This window comes from Eumetopias jubatus, unplaced genomic scaffold, assembly GCF_037043125.1.
Source record: "Eumetopias jubatus isolate StellerSeaLion01/CBP00866 unplaced genomic scaffold, mEumJub1_p1.0 scaffold_13, whole genome shotgun sequence".
Taxonomy (NCBI): Eukaryota; Metazoa; Chordata; class Mammalia; order Carnivora; family Otariidae; genus Eumetopias; species Eumetopias jubatus.
Genome location: NW_028274819.1, coordinates 87,631,060 through 87,650,738, shown reverse-complemented (window position 1 = coordinate 87,650,738; position 19,679 = coordinate 87,631,060). Strand labels below are relative to the sequence as shown.

Below are 19,679 nucleotides of genomic sequence, written 5' to 3'. Positions count from 1 at the left end.
CACAAGGTCAGGCGCGCATGCGTCCAAGACTTCCCTTTGACTTAACAATGCCTTTTTTGGACATCTAACTTCTCTTGAGCTCCCTTCCCCCACTCTCTCCACACCAACAATCAAGGGAGATTTATGAAGCCTGGCTTAGCTCAGAGCTCTTCCAACCTTGGCTTAGAAGGAGGGGTCATGAGGTTGAATTTACTCTCCTTTTTTTTTGCAGGCTAGAGAGTGAGCTTGAGAGTGAGGGAGCGCACACTCATGATTTGGCAAGAGTTCTTGGCATCCAAGGCAGTTACGCATATATAGGTCTTTTAAGGGAGCAAGAAGAGTAAACAAAGCTGAAGGGAGAATTTATCTTTTTGGAGATGATAATGCAGGAGGTTGGAAAATTAGGACATTTTAAGGAGATGAATGCAAATCTAGATGGCTGTACAGTCCCTGATGCCCCAGCTGCAGTGTGTTCATGATACTAGAGAAGCGGCAGTAACTATCAGTGGCCCCAATACCAACTATCCTTCTCTTTAAAGTGCAGAGCTCAAAGGAGAGCCCACGTCATCTGCAAAAGGATACAGCTCCGATCCCTGTGGTTTCAGAGACACAGTAAACATGGTGCTCCCTGGGCAGCCCTCATGGGGACAGTCTGAGAGAGGCCAACACCGGAGCAGGAAGCAGGCAGGGACCACACCATACCTCTTTGTCAGAGTAGCAATGGTAAGTGGAGCGGCAGGGAAGGTGCTGTAGCTTTGGGGGGATATCAAATTTCAGCTTATTTGCTTACCAAAGCAAGTAAAGCCCAAGAATGTAACACTGTATGAACCTCTTTTTAAAAATAAAAAGAAATGTAAGCTGTCCAGGGAGAAGTAACATGGGCTGACCTCAGGATGCTGCAGGGCCCTTTGTGTTACATGTGAATGTGCATACCCAGAACCGTGGTTTGGAGTTTACAAAGTGACTGATAATCTCTTCTTGAGGAATGTAGACTACTCTGAGGCAAAGATATTTGTTGGTTTTTAATCCCTTCAAATCCCAGGGCAATCCCTGAAAGATAAAGTCATTATAGCTGAAAATCAGACAAACATGGGTTCGAATTCTGCCTGTGGTATACTTATTAGCTCTGTGATCTGGACTAAATAACAATTCTTTGTAAGCCTCAGCTTCCTCATCTTTGAAATGGGGATCATGATACCTCTTTCACAAGGCTTTTGAGAGGATTAAGTGATACAATACGCTTGTGTGTTCAGCACAGTGTCTGCACAAAATAAACTCTCAACAAAGGTTTGCTGGATACTAAATATCCTGAAGGTGACAAGGTGATCAATGTCTACAATTTGAGTCCTGAAATAAGCCCTGTCTTTTCCATGTCTACCACACACAGGGGGAACTTGCTGATACAAGACCACAGACCACAGATCCTTCATGCCTCTGGAAGGGGAACTGGGATTCTTTTTCCAGATAGCCACGGTTTCTTCTTGACTCTTATTGTAAAAAAGCTTCAAGAGCACTGTGAACCCAGCACAAGATATTTGAGAAGAGGGTCATGTTTATATATCATTAAAAAGATGGAATGACTTCTAGGGAAAGATGAAAGGCCTTGACCAGGGAAGGATAAGACTCTTAGTTCTAGTCTGTGGAGACTCAGGGTGAGAAGGGTGTCAGCCGGCTGTGTTCCTATTTCTATTGCAGCTAACACAAAACAAAATGGACTTAAGGATAAAATTTGGTTAGAAATAAGTAAGAACTTTGTGACAGGAAGGGATATTAGACAACTGAGTAAGTATAAAATACCATCGCCTGGAAAAAATTGTAACAGACCACAGTTACAAAGAGTTTTCCAAAAGTAAGAACCACAGTACTCTGTTCTTGCACAAGAGTCATACTAGCTTCATTCAAATTCACTAAATACATCCAGAATTTCCCTCCTTTAACAAAGAGATGCCACCTCATTATTAAAAAAAAAAAAAAGTAAAAGCAAAGTCAAGGGAAATTTAGCTGTAAGCCCTCTCCCTGATTTTGCTTATGGTGTGAGCTACCCGTGGGTTTTGTTCATTTTCATTCACCTGACAGCTATGTACCCAGCTAACTAGAAGCGTGGTTCTAGTGGAAGTGTCAACAGATGGGGACATGAAGGCTAAAACTTATCTTGATTCAAAGTTCTTTTCATGAGGAAAGGCACTACTTGATTCCAGCCACTCTCCCCACCCATGTAACCAGGAGCACCAGTAATCCTGAAAAATACTGAACTCTGTACTTAACCTATGCTTGTCTGTGCTGGAAAGAGACCGCAGGTAGTCTGCTTCCCGATGTAAGACACAGGAACACCCTGGTTGTTGCTTTAACAAATGAGCCCATTGGCACAAAGTCACCTTGAAAGGCCTTACAAAGTCTCTATTGTTTAGGAGCTCTATTCTGTGTAACTCACAGACAGGCATAGTAGGGACAGTGGTAGCTATGGGAGGAGACTGATATAGAGTGGGGCATCCTGAAGACACAAAAGTCATCCTGAAGACATAAAAGTAGAGCAAATTTGGGGCCACTAGCTGGAGCAATTAGAAAAAGAAAATACTTTTTATCCTTCTTTCCTTTTTCTGAAGTGCAAATATTAAGACGTAATATCTACTTGGGCACCTTTTATGAACCTAAACAGATCGATACTATTATTATTCTTATTTTCCAGATGAGGAAACCAAAGCTCAGAGAGATTAATCATAGCAGACAAGTAGTATAGAGTGTAGATAAGAACCTGGGCTTTGGAATACCTGGGTTTGATTTCTGGCTCCACCACGCATTAGCTTGATGATCATGGATAAGGCCCTCAGCTTTAACACCATGAAACTGTACAAAATGTGAAAAGTAGGGACTGAGTCTATTTCCTTCCTACTGACCAGTCCGGTGAATAAAGGAGTCGGACCAAAACAATTTCCCAGCTGGACAGATAGGTAAGAGTATTTCAAGGTATAGTGGATGAATGCTACAAACAGCCTGGACAACTGTCTACCAGTATGCTCACACCAGAGGGCACAATATATTTACTTCTGCACATCCCACCCACTCCACTTTATCTTTGTCTCTTCCCTATCCCTAGAGAATTTATAATCATCGCCCACTGAGGTAAATGCAATCTGGCTTAGAATTCTCAATCAGAAATTCCCTTGTATTTAATTTCCCATAGAACCCTAACTATGTAAAATACTACTTCTTCAATGATCTGCCTGTAATTCCCAAATACGTTTCTCTTTCCTTACCTGTTACTGGCTCAAGCCCTTTAATATTCTGAGTTATTCAAACTTTAGGTAAACTTCTTCCTACCTGAATCTTAATCTTTTAAAAATTCCTCCTCACTCACCTATACTTTTCTGTTCCTACTGAATAATTTCTTGTGTTTTGAAACCAATTCATCATGTAAATGACTTCAAGGACAGGGGGTAATCAATTATCACATACTAGCTAGTTTTAGAATCTTCCAGTTTTGGGAAAGCATTTGGAAGATCAGCAAGGGGAAACTTAATAGAGGAAGAAAGAAATGAAGGCTCAGTTAGCAACATTCACAGGTGACTGAATAAAAACAGAGAGACTCTACTTCAAATATGAAGGTAATGAGAAAGGAAATGTTTATTCTTTTATCTAACATTTAATGGCATCTTCTATGTCCTGGGTCCTGTGTAAGTTGCTGGGGATATATAGCCAGGTCTACTCCTTAAAGAACTGATAGTCTAGGGCAAAGTTTCTCAACCTCTGCACTACTGATATTTTGGGTAGGATGATTCATTGTTGTTTGGGGGGGTGGGGAGAATGCTGTCCTGTGTAGTGTAGGATGTTCAGCAGCATCCCTGGCCTCTACCCACTAGATGAAATAACTTCCTGCCTCCCTTCGCAGTTGTGACAACCAAAAATATCTCCAGATATTGCCAAATATCCCTGGGTGAAAACTGCCCCCCATTTGAGGACTACTGGTTTAGGGAAAGAAAATCATTTCTCTAATACACTGTGATAAGTATAATCATCACAACTTTGAGAGTAGAAAAGAGGGCTCCTTAGTTCTGGGGGAAGGTGGGAGAGGATACCACAAAAAAGTTTCAGAATAAATGACATTTAATGCTTAATTTTTGAAAAATATTTAGCAGTAGGCCAAGCAGACAAGAAGAGGGAGAGTTTTGGACATAGGGAAGGAGACAGAATGAGAGAGACATGAGATAGAATGAGCAGAAGAATGAACAGAGAAAGACCGTTCTGGTAGAGATAAGAGGATGAACAAAGGCCTGAAGGAAGAGAGATCACTGAGTGTTCAGGTCATGATGAATGGTTTGCATGGGGGAGAATTAGAAATAAGGCTGGGACTAAACCATGTCACATAAGAAAAGAGCTGAAATTTTAATATAATAAATATATATTTTAAACACAGTGGAGCCCTTTTTCAAACAAAAAATTACCCAGATCCCTAGCCTATTACACTGACCAAAATGAAATTTCTTTGATTAGATCACTGTCCACTCAGTTTTCCCCTTAGCTTCTAAAGCACCTCTGTGAAACCCTAGAACTCTGGGAAACAGTGGAAAAATCACTTTTGTAGGCAATAGGGCACCATTGAAGGATATTAAGTGCGGACTATATGTTCATATTTGCTTTTCCGAAAAAGCACTCTAGTGGCAGAGTTGAGTATGGAGGAGGGACAAAGGAGAAAGTCAAATGGCATGGAGACTAGTCAGCATTTTATATGTGGGTTTCGGTTGGAGACCAGTTGTCAGCTACAACATGTAGGAAAAAGCACACTGGCTTTGGAGTTATATACATCTAGCTTCAAAGTGCAGGTGTCATTAACTATGACCTTGGGTATGCTAGCTGACCTTGCCAACCTCTATTTTCTTCTATAAAATGGGGCTACCTACCTCACTTGGCTGCTACAAGAAAATGTATGTACACAGAGGTCAGTGCTGGCATATGATGAGTGCTCAGCAAATATGAAAGTGCATCCTTTTCTTTCACTAGGTCTTTTTATTATTAAAGCTCCTTAAGCTTCCCTAATCTTAACTCTGAGAGTAGGAGGGAAGATTTACTTGCTCCTTGTTAATGGATTTTCTACTTGTAGAACTGACACATAATTCTGTTTTTAAAAATAGTTTTTCTTCTTGGTGTGATCTATTATCATGAGACATAAGCTAACAGAAGAGGTCAGAATTGGGCTTGTTACTTTAGGATCTGCCAGGATGTCTCAAAAGAGAGAAATCAAAACAAGAATGGTCAAAACATAAGCAAGCACTATCTCTATCTGGTTCTGAGACCATGTCTCTGGCCATCCTGAATTTAGCAAAGTTTGTGTCAGTTTCATGGTTAGGAAGTTAGCACCTAAAAACTCCATCCATATGCAGACCTTTTAGGAGATGCAAGTGGTGTTGGGATCACAGTCCACATTTTATATCGAAGTATACTTTTATTCCTTACCATCCTGTGTAAGTACTTTTTTAGTTGTGAATGTTTACATACCTTTTGGAGAAAACAATCTTTATTTTCAGAGCACTGATCTGTTTTCTCCTTGTCTCACTGCTTATCATCACAGTAAATATATACTGTCAGTGAAGAGAAATGTCCATTTTACCGAGGTGAAAGGTATAGGGCTTGGGGGCATAACTGGGTGGAGAACTGATCCCCGAGCAGGAAGAGTTGAGGTGAAGTGTTTTAAGATCACAGGCAGTGTCTATAACTCAGTGGATTATGCCAGAAGTCTTACAGAAGCAGACCCATTTAGATGATGAGGTGATTAACACAAGCCTTTTGGTACTCTTCAGGCAGTCTTCATCCCTGTGCACCTATTACAGAGTCTCTGTCTTTCCTTATGGCTGCAGGTTTCCTGGATTCTACACTTTCCCTCTCCAGTGCAGAATTCAGCATCACATTCAACCCCTATCCAACTTGAGACTCTAATACAATGGAGAACTCTGCCATCTTACCTCTGAACTAGGGTCCCAAACACAAGATGAAGAACTTTCTGCATGTTTTCTGTACATAGCCATCTCCACTGCTCCATCAGCAGCAAGAGGAGTAGATCTAGGGCTGTGTCAGCGAGCTCTGTCTCTGCTCCTGGGGTATGAAAAGGCATCAAAAGTAACTCAGAAGAGACCCATTCTGGAGGAATGTATTTCTTTTTTTTTTTTAATTTTTTTATTGTTATGTTAATCACCATACATTACATCATTAGTTTTTGATGTAGTGTTCCATGATTCATTGTTTGTACATGACACCCAGTACTCCACGCAGAATGTGCCCTCTTTAATACCCATCACCAGGCTAACCCATCCCTCCACACCCCTCCCCTCTAGAACCCTCAGTTTGTTTTTCAGAGTCCATCGTCTCTCATGGTTCGTCTCCCCCTCCGACTTACTCCCCTTCATTCTTCCCTGGAGGAATGTATTTCAGTGCACTGGATCTTCACCCTTATATCAATCATCTTGTATTTCTGTAATTCTTCTGTACTTAAATCAAGAGATATTTATATCTAAAAAGTTCAGTGATAGGTTCTGTATTTCTTTATAATTCTTTGTTTATATTCCTTAGTCACTTAGTAATACTTATCTTTCTAAATGATTTTACATATAATTATTTTACCTATCTAGCTTCTGTTTCTTTTGTATTTCCCCCTGGGAACTAAATACATTCTGTTCCAAGTAACTGCTCCCAACTAGTGACTAACTGGAAATGGCAAGGCCCAGTCTCTTCCATCTTTATATTCCACTGGCCTCCACAAAGCATCATGGAAATGTTGTGGGCAGCAGATTTGGGGAAAGTTTTGGGATTCATTCTCCTGTAAACAAGTTGCTTTGAAAGCATCTCCATTACACAGAGCTGTTGGGTTGGGATCCAGAAGGCTTCAGTCTGGTTTTGAGAGAACATGCGGTTCGAGGAAGAGCACTCCACCTTTGGTAAAATATGCCATGACAATGACTGATTTCTTTCCTCTTTCAAAGACTGGAAAGACCACAAGTGACTTCACACCCATGCTAAGCTGAAGGCTCCTGAACAGATGTACTTTATGGATGGAAGCATCTGTTCTTTTAACCCCATTCAGGGGGTCCCTTGTCATCTGTGATTTGCTTCCCAGGAGATGTCCCCAGGAATACATAATGTTCCAGAATGAATCTCAGCAATCTGGTGCTACTGCTGTGATTAATATAATTAATCATCAACAGTAATTTTGTTAGTCTAGGACAAATGGGTATTGTCTTGGTCAGCTTGCCCAAGTTCTCCTCCCTAAAGAGTTCTTTAGGACATTTAGTAACTTCAGATTTAGATGAATCTTTCAGAACCGAATCCTACTTTTTTCTTAATCCCATCTAATATATATATATCTTTTCTGTGCTGCTTTTCAAGGGGGCATGGGAACTGATATGCTTTCTTTCCAGTCATTTGCGCAAAGACAAGATATTCAATTCCTTGGGAAACAGCACCATCCTGAGCATCAGCCACCCTCGTGGATTTTATGATTTTCTCAGGTTTAGCGTTTACCTAGAGCTGCCACCATGTGGTGACAGCTAGTCATAGCAGTAAAAAATAAAGCAAAAAGAGGCACCAAGTCCTCTGAAGAAAATGGTAAATTTCCTGTCATGTGAGCATTTTGAGTTTCTCAGGGCTAGAAGAAAAGCTCAGGCATAAACAATACTCTTAGAGACATGATGTTCAAAATTTACAGGCTTGACTTTGGCTAGAATTATACTGTTTTACCCATTTCCTCTTATTTGTAACTTCCTACAGTTCTCTGACGCTTTTTGGTCCTAACACTTCATTTACTTAACCAGTGAGATATGTGGGAAGAGGTGGGGTTGTGAACTTCATTTTTCACACAGTTAAGCTGAGGTCCATACAGTAGAGGTTAGGTGACGTCGTTCAACGGCACCTGAGAAACAATGCTGAAATCAGCCTTTTTTTCTCCCCCCTTCTGAACCCAGGGTTTTGTGATCTTTTCTTTTCAGTGGGAGCCTCAGTCTTGGTGGAACTGAAAAACTTTTTTATACGTTCTAGCTCAACAAGCACACTAATATCCAGGGCTCCCACTTTTTCCTCTGTAAAAAAAAAAAACATCTGCACTTCTTCTGGGAAGCAAACCTCCCTGTCCTCACCTCTTCTCCCTTCCTGCTCTATGTTGGGTAACTGGGTGGCGTCATTTGCTATGGCAGTAAATAAAACAAAAGGAAAAGATCCAGGGAAAAGGAAGAATTCCATGTTGTACTTCAGTTGCCCTATGGTATATCTAAGTGGAGATTTCCGGTAAGCAACTGGAAATACGACAGCCAATATTTAGGCATCGTCAGCACACGTTAGATTTAAAATCAAGAGTACAGGGGCGCCTGGATGGCTCAGTCGTTAAGCAACTGCCTTCGGCTCAGGTCATAGTCCCAGGGTCCTGGGATCAAGTCCCCCATCAGGCTCCCTGCTCCACAGGAAGCCTGCTTCTCCCTCTCCCACTCCCTCTGCTTGTGTTCCCTCTCTCACTGTGTCTCTGTCAAATAAATAAATAAAATCTTAAAAAAAAATAAAATAAAATCAAGAGTACAAATGAGATCACTCAGGGGTAGTATGCAGAGTAAGAACAGAGAGCCAAAAATAAAGTTCTGGAAGGCTAGTAAGGGAACCAACAAAGGGGACTGAGAAGGGACCATAAGAGAGGTGGAGAGAAAACTAGGAAAGGGGTACCACAGACACGAAAGTATGTAAAGGGAGTAGTCCAAAAATGCCAAAGCATGGCAAAAATAACATAAAAGAGATAATGATACGATAAGCATGGATCTTATTTTGCTGGACCAGAACTTCCAATTTTTGTGCCCTGCTCCTCTGTTTGACTCAGCTCTGGGGACCGTGTCAAATTCTTCTTTGTATCCCAGGACTCGGCACAGCAACTCAAACACTGGTGTTTAACACATGGCTTGCTTAGCTGAACACAAGAGAAATTACATCAACAACTCCCAACGGTCACATCCTACCTCCCTTCTCTGTGGAAGCGGGAATCTTGTCACGTACCTGGATCACCGTTGCTGAGGTCTCGGGCCGGCACAGCTTCATCTGACAAGTAACCATCCGTACAATCTTTGGGGATTTGTTCAGAATCTTTTTCTGGGGCTTCTGCTGGCTGCATTTCTAATAACTTTGTCTGTTTTTCAATAAAGGATTCCATCCCAGACGTGGATAGGATCTCTGACTCCTGAAGAAAGAGCCAGCGGCACATCACATAAAGAATGAAGAAAATAGGAGATTAACCATGGCCCTTCAGCTTTTCCCTGTTCCTTCCCTGCATCAGTATCATGAGTATAGAACCCAACGGACTCTGTGACCACCTTCAGAAAATTTTCACTTTCTACCTAAATTGCAAGTAAAACAGTGTCTTTTTTATTCTCACTCGCTGCAAATGCATTTGGGTCATCTGTTCTCTCCCAAGAACTGGCTTTCCTTCTCATTCTGCCATCCTTTATTCCAAGGCCATGACCCTTGAGAAGCCAACCTGCTGGCCCAGAGTCGGTAGGAATTAGAAACCACTAAGAGAAAATACTTTTAGAATAAAAATTAGAGATCCAGATGCTGGTTAAGTCCTTTAGCAAGGTACCTACATCTCTCCTGACTTTGGAGAATGTCTCAATTGTCCGTAACTGCAGTATCAACATCCCAGCTATTAATTCCAGGAGTTACCTAGGAAATTCTTACCACATTGCCTTCCTGGAGACAATAGAGAATCTTCTCAGGTGCCTCAGTTATAGTCAGTGCTGGAGCAATCTTACTGGAGAACCTCAATCTGGACCTGGCATTGACACAAAGAGCAGAAACAGAATGTGATTCATGGTTTTGATCTCCAAACAAGGGCTGACAAGTATTAATGCTTTAAAACAAGAACACCCATACTTATTCTTGGGAGTTTACTGTGGTCAGAGTTGCCAGGAAAGACCTGGCCCTGAAATTCCCAAAACGATATACATTCTGGCAATTCTTAAAACATAGTATAACCATTGCGCTAAGCTATGTCCACGATGCATTTGAGAAAGGGCTTTTGTTAATGTAAAACAGGGACCAGTCTATCATGGTCGTATTCCCATAAGTTAGAAGAATGGTGAGCATATACTACATACTCATTAAAAATATGTTGGAGATTAAATTGACAAGTGACATAAACCAAGGTTTTTGTTGTTGTTAGTACCCTTTTCATACATCCACTTATTCTCCTAGTGTTCCAAATAAAAGTAGGGAAGGGACCACAAGTGCTAACCTCATGTTCAAGGCTCTTATAAGCACAGATATCATGGTCACCCTTCAAAATATGGGCTCAGTGAAAAAAGGCTAAAAATTGTTTTATTGCTGGTCCATGAGACATGAACACAGAGACAAAGACAGTCAGACATACAGACACAAACATACAAACTCTCCACCCTCCCAACACACACACATACACACACACACACACACACGCGCACACACACACACACACACACTCTCTCTCTCACTCACTCTTTCTCTTCATAATGGTCCAGATACAGATATGAAGTTTACAGTAAGGGTTAAGTGTGGTGCCCTTCCCTTCCACATGTTGGCTTTGAAAGGGTGTATGTGGGACTCTAGTGCAGGACAGAATAGCCTAAAATAGGCCCTACACATGTTTATTCTGGCTTTTTCCTGTTTATTGCTAGTACGTGCATCTTCTGAGCTAAGATTTCAAGAAATGATGACAAACAGAGATCAGTTATAAGCCTTAATTCTTAATAGGAAAGAAACACCTCAATTTTCCAGGAAAATAGAAAAGGAGAATATCCATATTCTACAGTTTTCCTTCTAGTCAAAACTCCCTGGTCAGTTTAAGTTCTGGGTTCCCATGGCAAGACAAACATTCAGCAGGGAGGCCTATGCTGGATCTCAGGCTCCTTTGGGTTGAGGGTCGAGGAGTGTAGGTCTGGCTTTGTATAAAAACTGGTATGTATGACCCATCTCCTCTCTCCTAGGGCTGGAGAGTGGGGATAGGCTTTGGCTCAGGACTGGCAATCACCCTGAGAACTGGAAAAGGTCCCCGGGTGACTGAAGGGCTTCTCACTTGCTAGGCTTCTTGCCTTCTGCCTGGGGCTTGCTTTCTGTCTCGGCCTCACTCAGCTCTTCTGTGGGGCTCTGGGGTTCGGAGCGAGGAAATGCTGTCTTCAAGGTGTCCACGATAGCACTTACCACCATCTGCAGGGGTCAGAGGTGCAGGGTCAGACAGAAACCACCAAATGAGCAGTTGTCTCACGGTGCTTTATGCAATGAAGATGAGCAGATAGCTAGGCTAGCTAGTGGAGCCTTTTCATCAGCATAGTCAGATACCAGGCAGATTTACTGGCAACTATCCCCCCTTTCCTCAATGGCCATAAAAATCTGCTTCCTCACAGTTAAGACAAACAATGCCATGGGAAAAGAAACCAAAACAGTGAGATAAATAAAAAGCTGGGAGTTCTGCAGGCTGGTGAAATACTTTTCATTTTTCAATTTCTTTCCTTATATATGAAAGAAGGATTTTTAATTTCCAAATCAATAATACTTTCACCAAGATCTGAATAAATGGAAGTGATATGGCAAAGAGAAAGAGTAAAGATTATCAAATCAGAAATACCTTCTAGAAGCATATATAATATTAACATGTTCAGAGAAAATTCACAGAGTAAAGAACTGGTTTTTCCAGTTAATCCAAACAATTTCTCTTCTTTACAGAAAGAGTAACAAAAATCACTCATGTCAAAATTTAGGAATCTGAATTTGATATAAACTACTCATAAAGACCAAATAAAACAATCCTCCCTGAAGAGTAAGAGTTGTATTTCTCAGAATGGAAAAATGGCATATAGACATAAAATAAAATGTACATATAAAATGTACAAATGAAACCCTAAAATACCAAAGAAATGAAAAGAAATCTTGTCTTTTGGTGCTCCTTGCTACTTAACAGTGCCGGCTCAGAGCAGCATCATGCCTTCCTTACTTTATGCCTGTGTTCATCCTCCACCAGGGGTACAGCTATGGCACAGCTGAAACAGGGCTGAAGTGTCAGAGAAAGATGACAGGAGGGGACAGCAAACCAGGGAGAGAACACAGAGGACCGCACGGATAGACAACGCAACTTAGAAAATATAACTTGCTCTCAAGGCTCACAAAATTGTCGTCTCTGGGAGGGTCCTTATCTGCTCTGTTCACTGCTGTAACACCAGCAGCTAGTCTTGTTCATGGTCAAGCTCATACTTGACCAGGCAAGCAGTAAGCGGCTGGTGAGTCAGCAAGTGAACACATCTGTGTGGATGGACACATCTGCATGGAATTCTGGGGATTCTACCTCATTCATCCCTTTCCAGTTTGCAGCTTTTTCCTCACAGCAGTGCATGTCTCCTAATTCCTACCACATGAAATGCCACTTTTTCACTGTATCCTCTGAAGTCTAGAGAGAGGCCAGCCTTCTGCCAATGAGTCAGTGTTTTCTAACCTTTTAAAACATATGCCATCTTTGGATAAACATAAACTGCAGACTTGTGCCCTGGAGACTCTAAAATCAGCTGGTAATCACTGCTTACAGGATATGTGTTGCACAAATGTCCTTCGCCTACCATCTCCAAAGGTTCTGAGATACCCTCTCAAAAAAAGTGTAATTCTTTCCATGCTCTGTTCTCCAGCAGAGAACACTACACCAGTCTAAATCAAGCTTAGTGTCCTATCTTGGGGCTCTTTTTCCTAAGTGACCAGCACCAGGAATGATCTTTATCTCCAGGAGAAACTTTCCTGCCCCCACGGATCTACGGAGGTACAGATCTATCCTTACCTTCCGCTGCTAGAATAACAATGTCATAATATCCCCTAGGAGATATGTGTACACATATAGCGTCGTAGTTGCTCACTGTAATTCAGCAAGGTGATGGTCCAACCAATATTTGCAACAGGTCTTAAAAATTCTAGTCCACGTTCTATGGACTCCTCTCTGCTTTCTCTCTGTACCCGCTACCTCCTTTATTTTTCAGTCACTACCTACACTCTGGTGAGAAACTAAAGCTGAGTGCACACAGTGGCCCTGCTGGTACCTTGTCTATTCTGGACACCATGAATGGTTTCTTGACAAAGGCAATACGAGCATCTGTGTTCAAAGCAAGGAACTCCTGCATCTCCTCACTGTTGGCGATCTCCGGAATGGCACAGAGTTGCTGCAAAAGACACAAGAAGGATTTCAAAGAGAAATTCAAGTCTCTTCAACTTGGCTTGGGTATCTGATAATTAGAATGAGAGCACAGCCGAAACAGAAGGACGCTGACCTTTAGAAAGGATTCCAGGAGGCTCTTCCGGGCTTCTACTCTGTCACTATCCATGTTTCCAAATGGAAGGTCCGGAAAGAGCTTTTTAGGACCCTTCACATCTTAAAAAAACAAAAAAAAACACAAACTCATTCACTTAACATTCACTGAGAGATATTCCATATAAAATACATCATATATGTAAAGAAAACAGAACTGTTGCATATATTCCTGAGATTTTTTATTTCAGGAGTTCCAAATATACCCCAAGGATATAGTACATGCAGTCTACTCTCATTATCGGTGTTCACGCTAAGGTATAGGAGGCCATATGCTACAGTAGTTACAAATGAGGGCTCTGAAGTCTAGGTGCCTGAGTTTAAATTTTTGCTCTAATCCCTACTATAAGAATGCCTAATTCTTCTTTGACTTTTTTCTCTGTAAAGTGGGGATAATGATAATTCTCTATCTCATAAGCTCTTAGGAGAATTAAATGAGCTAATATGTGTAAAGTACTTAGAAGAGTACCTGGCATACTTTTCAAGCTTGGTTCAGTAGTAACTATTGTTATTAAGAAAGAAAATGCGTAACTGAAATCCACAACTTAGGCCTAAACTCATTAAAAGGTTTATTTGGGTGATCATCAGTTGTTGTTTTTTGTTTTTTTAAACAAAGCAGCTGCTTACTAGCTTATTTTTAGAGTTAAATTTTATTCCATTTTCTTACTGTTCCTGTGCCCTATGGGTATCAAATAGCAAACACCCAAAAAGCCTGGTTGTTAAAGGAAGGATAGCAAGCATTTCTGGCTACTATTTTAAGAGCAATTCATCTCTGTATGTATGTGGAAAAGTTGATTTAACTCATGCTACCTCACAGACACAGGTGGAAATGTGAAGTTTCTTAAAGTTTCTTAAGCTTAAACTAGATGGGCCCCAGAACAAAGCATTAAGTGGCAAAGAAGTGCCTCAGAAAGAATGTGATCAGTGCTAGCCAGCACTAAAACCCAAAACATCTGAAAGCAAACTGGGGGAACATGGGCCCCTTGATGCTGTGTTCTCCTCCTCCATTCTTCCCCACAAATAGTAGGCCTCCAGCCTCTCATATCAGGGAGATACATGTGTAAAGCGGGCTGGGGAAACTCCTGACTTTTTATGAACTTTCGGAGATCTGATTTCTCTTCCAGACGCGTCTGCAGATTGAGGAACTCGCGGTAGCGGCGATTCACAGTGTGGTAGGCCACCTGCTGCAGGCCACTGCTGTTCTCACCATCCAGGGCCGTCTCATACTGTTGAATGAACACATTTGTTTAGGGCATCAGCTCAATGGCCACACAGTAGGAGCAGGGTAGAGGTAAAGGGAGGGAGACGTTCCTATTCTGTTTCTTTTCTCTTTTTAAACTTATTTAACAGAGAGAGAGAGAGAGAGAGAGTGCGCGCGCGCACAAGTAGGCAGAGTGGCAGGCAGAGGGAGAGAGAGAGAAGCAGGCTCCCACTGAGCAGGGAGCCCGATGTGGGGCTTGATCCCAGGACCGTGGGATCATGACCTGAGCCAAAGGCAGACACTTAACTGACCGAGCCACCCAGGTACCCCTATTTCTGAATCTAGTAGATCTGATTGCTGCTCTGAGTGTTAATGAATAACTCAAATTCCCAGGGCTGCTGAATTAAGGAATGAGATGTGTTTCCCAACATATGTGGCCCAGAAAGAGCAATGAGTTTTGCTGTTCTCCATTCTCTCCTTCTACCTCAAAACTCCCTCCTGCAAACACTTTCTTTACTTATAAAAATGGCTATAGGGCTCCTGGGTGGCACAGTCGGTTAAGTGTCTGACTGTTGGCTTTGGCTCAGGTTGTGACCTCATGGTCATGGGATTGAGCCCTGTGTCAGGCTCCACACTTGGAATGGAGTCTGCTTGGGATTATCTCCCCCCCGCCCCACCCGCTTGTCTCCCTCTCTCGCTCTGAAATAAATCTTAAAATGGCTATATTACTATTTTTCACATCTCAAAGAGTGAAAAACAGAAGGCACAAGAGCACCTCTTTCACTCCTAAATTATGGGTTGGATGTTATAAGAGGATAACCATTTGCCATTATACTTGACCAGTGATTATTTATGTTAGTTGGGGGGAAGATCAAATAATCCAAAACAGCTGATGAATAAAATCATTTGTTTGCCTGGAATGCATTAAAGGAACATGTGTTTTTATTTAGCTTTGGGCAGGTTAATTATTATTCTTGGAGCTAAGCTGAAATTTTTTTTTCTAAGCACATATCATCTGTATGATTGGAAGTCACATGAAGACTGGAGATGTTGTAAGGGGTCAAAGTTTGCTGTCTTCATATGCGTGGAGGGCCAGTATGTGGGAAAAGATAACTTGTACTGAATGTTCCCGCAGAGCAAACACCCTGAACAGCATGAAAGCTGCAACTCAGTACAGGGTATACTTTTTGACAGAGTAGTTAAGATATAATGAAATGATGTGCAAGAACTATGTATGTACTTGTTCTCATTAGGGGTAGGTTACCATTATTGTCTGGAGGAGGTATTATACTGTGGGGCAAGTGATGGAAAAAATGATCTCTTTGTTGGTGAGCCTTAAGGCTGTCTTAAAATTTTCTAGAGCCAGAGAGAAGTATTCATTATGAACTGACATGAGGAAAGTAGTAGTCCCTCAGACCAGCACTGAGAAGGAAAGGCCTGGGTAAGAGACATAGATAGAATTCAGGGTGGGACTCTCAAACTTGGGGCACCTGGGAGTTTCTGTGGAATATTCTGCTCCATAAGAGACACTAATCAATACTCATACATTCCCAAACCTGGCTGCACCTCAAAAATCACTTGGGCTGTTAAGGGAACATTCTCACTGCTTATTTAACCTTTTTATTTTATTTTCAAATATGCCTCAAATTTTCAGGCTTTATATACACCTTAGGATAACCAGATGTTCTTCTGAATTACAAGCTTAAGAATCTCACCTTAGCAAAAAAAAAAAAGTTTCACCTTAGCAGTGATTTAATCAAGGAAAGAAAGATTTCTATAATCTATAGATTCTATAGATTCTGATAGGCTCTGACAGATCTGAGTGAGAATTTACAAAAATCCCTCCCTCTTGGGAGGCAGTCTATCCTAAAGCCAGTTTTAGGGAGCTGCTGCTGTAACTGAACTCACCATCTGATACATGATGATACATGATACCTCCTTATCATCTCTGCCAAGTAGTTCCTACTTCTGTGCTTAAACAACTCTAGGAATTAGAAACCTGGTACCTTCTGAGATATAATATATATGTGTGTGTGTGTGGGTATATATATATATGTAAATATGTATATTTACATATACATGTAAATAAACTTCCTAAACAAAGTACAGAAGACACTAGTAATTAAGAAAGGAAAGAAATTAACAGGGAAGTTTGGTAAGAGAATTTCTGGACAAGACTCTATATTGGGAACCACTGAAAAATATGACCCTCAGTATCCTAAGAACCCTGAGATTCTAGGATTGTTTGCATAGATTCTAAACAGAAGCCAACTCTGCTTTACAAATGATCTTCAGACCATTCACATATGGATTCTTGTCAAATTAAATACAGTAAATGACGAGTAGCCTCTCTCCCTTAGAATACTAGCTTCATTGACTCTGCTTTCCAAACCCATTCCCAGCCCAGAGTGGGTGACCGTATTCTAATCCTATTACCTTCACCGTGTAGAGTGTGTATGGGTGGAATCCAGTGCCACTGTGCTCTCGAGCAGTAATGGTACCAGTGATACGAAGGTTCTGGATGACAACTGGGCCATCTGGACTGGTCAGGGGCCCAAAGCTGAAGGTGGCTGAGCTGAGAGGACCACTTGGAGAGGAGGAAAGCAGAACCTGTGGCAGATTAGGATCTACGGAGCTCACACCATTGGGGAGAGCCTTCTCTAAGCATGAGGGTCGTGGGGGGCAGGTCCTTCCTGGATCTGTCAGCAAAGCTGTAAGAGAGGTGACATCTCGTTGTTCTACTTCCTTGTCTGCTGTGTCAATGTGGATCTCTGGGCAGGAAGTCAGCATGGAGACCAGCAGCCCTGTCTCTGTTTCTGTTCCTGGACCCAGCTCGGCCTCTGCTCCTTCAATTCCTTCAGATCCCTCAACATCCTTAGACTCCAGAGACTGGGGACCCTCCAGGGTACACAGGGCATCCTGGATCCTGTCAGAGAGGAAGTTGCCTGGAGTCATGAGCATGATGGTTTCCTTGCTCAGTTCAGACAATGGAGACTCCAGCTCTGTGTCTTCACATAAGAACAAAGGGCCTCGAATATCTGGCTGTAGGAAATGAGATGAGTTGTTTCCTACTTTTCTTTCTTCCGGGACTCCACCCAATTCTCCCTCTATTGCTTCATGGCCTTCTTCAACTTCTGGGGAGTGATGGGAAGGCCCTTCTGGCTCATTACAGTTCAGTAGCACTGGCGCTGCTGCTGGAGACGGGGCTCTCACTTCTGGCAGGCTCTGTACCTCAACAATCAGTGGCAGAGATGTGGGCAATGAGGGCTTTTCCAGGGCACTGGCTGGGGAAGTTGGTTTAACCACTGCTGTCGGATTATTTCTGGCCTTGGAAAAGATGCCCACAAGTACAAGGTGGATCCAGTCAGGATCTGACAGCTTGCTAATCAGTGGTAAGATTACATTGCAAGTAATGAGTTCCACCACTACATGGCGACCGGTCCGGGTCTCCAAGTGGGGCTTTGGCACTAGTCCTTGAAGCAATAAATTTACAATGCCACGTGTATAAGCGACCTCAGTGCTGGCGCTTTGCACAGCAGGATGTGGGGCAGTAGCTCGGCAGTAAGCCTCCCAGAGCTGGGAGGGCTCAACTGTACCACTCTGCTTCCCAGCCAGGGCTTCCTTCGCCTGAATATAGCTCTGCAGGTGACAACCGCAGAGAGTCAGAACTCTCTGGACCAGGGCATGACTGTCCACCATGCCCATCCTCCTCCGGAGCTCCTGGACCAACCCTCTCATGGCGGCCTCCATTTCTTCCTCAAAGGCTGGCTCCTGGCTCACTGAGCGATACCAGGACGACACAAAGTCCCGAATAATCATCTGGATGGTGCGGTCGATCTCCAGTTCCAGTTGCCTCTCTGCCTCAGGGTTTGGAGGGTAGGTGGCCACTGGGATGAAACGTTCCAGGTGCAGTCGACCTGAAGCCCCCACAATGGCGTTTGAGCCCAGCCATCCTCCCAGCACCGCTAGCAATGCAGACAGAAGGCATAGGAGCCACACGTTGACCAGAAAGTGGATGACCAGGAGCCAGCCGAGCACGATCCCCACAGCCATCAGCTTCCGGCTACTCAGCAGGTTACTGAGGTTCCAGCTGGACTCATCTGGAGCCTCTTGTAACGAGGACACTGTCTCTGCCTTCATGGCTAAAAGGGGCAGATGGCTACTCAGACGATCGATCACCCTCTTTCTACTTCACTTGAGGTCGGGAATGAGACGTTAACTGTGTACGGAGACAAGGCTATCTGGCGTGCTATTCAGGGCCCCGGGCGGAGCTCTGGGCCCTCGGCGTCCTACAGGCACTGCAAAGCGACAGGGGCGGTACTGCTTCTCCCCCTCGCTCCAGCCCGTTCCAGCCGAGACTCCGCAGCCTTCATAACGGAGGTCGGAGAGCCTCCGCGCTGCCTGGGGAGGGCGGGGCAGGGCCTACGGCGCCTCTCACCCAACACTTACAGACGCCGAACACCGGGTCATACACCGCTGCGGGGCGCGCCCAAACCGAGTCCCGATGTGCGGGGGTCACAACGGTGTCTTCGCCGCCGCCCTCGGAGTAACCCTCCGCCGGGCTGGGGTCCCCGGGCGACTGCCACCAGCAGCCCAGCTTTTGTCACGGCTGCCGGCCGGCAGCCGCCGGCGACGACTTCCGGGTCGACGGCGGCGGAACGGGGCATGTTGGGAGAGCGGCCGCGCGCCCCGAGGCGCGGCGCTGCGCTGCGCGCTGCTCCCCCTGGTGGCGAGGAACAGCCGTGACAGCACCAGCGGAAAGTGGTCTCAGAAACTGGGTTTGCAGAACCCGTGCTCAAGGGTGGGGCAAAGTTCCCACAGGGGTGTGGAGCAGAGAGCGGCCGTGTAGGCAGTAACACTCGAAAACTGAGACTTCTAGCTTTAATTATTAAATGGAGTCGTCCAACATTTCTTACTGCTTAGGCAAACTCTCAGTAATCCCATGTAGGCATTTTTTTCATTGGCCCGATACACTTTAACAATTTACCCCGCTTCCTCTGGCGCCCCCGTGCAATCCCCAATACATAGCTCACGTACCTTGTTCTCAGGAATTGCAGAACACGAGGCGTACAATCTTAATACAGAGATAGATTTATTCCTTAAATTTCATATACTGTGCAACAAAATCATATTTGTGATTTGGGGGTTATTTGCTGGTGGCATTACCCA

The 19,679-nt window shown here is 43.4% G+C and overlaps 1 protein-coding gene across 3 annotated transcripts in view; it reads right to left on the bottom strand.

The window, feature by feature from the left end:
- The window catches only part of SNX19 (sorting nexin 19), a 50,622-nt gene extending 31,491 nt beyond the window's left edge, over positions 1-19,131 (bottom strand). For all 3 annotated transcript variants that reach the window (XM_028120807.2, XM_088018097.1, XM_028120809.2), the window contains exons 1-8: positions 16,947-19,131; positions 14,397-14,535; positions 13,272-13,372; positions 13,044-13,163; positions 11,045-11,175; positions 9,673-9,766; positions 8,995-9,175; positions 5,934-6,063 (exon numbers count right to left, since the gene is read on the bottom strand). In XM_028120807.2, coding sequence (XP_027976608.1) covers positions 5,934-6,063; positions 8,995-9,175; positions 9,673-9,766; positions 11,045-11,175; positions 13,044-13,163; positions 13,272-13,372; positions 14,397-14,535; positions 16,947-18,650 — 2,600 coding nt within the window. In that variant the 5' untranslated portion in view covers positions 18,651-19,131. The remainder of the gene's footprint in view (positions 1-5,933; positions 6,064-8,994; positions 9,176-9,672; positions 9,767-11,044; positions 11,176-13,043; positions 13,164-13,271; positions 13,373-14,396; positions 14,536-16,946) is intronic.
- Between the last annotated feature and the right edge of the window lie 548 nt (positions 19,132-19,679).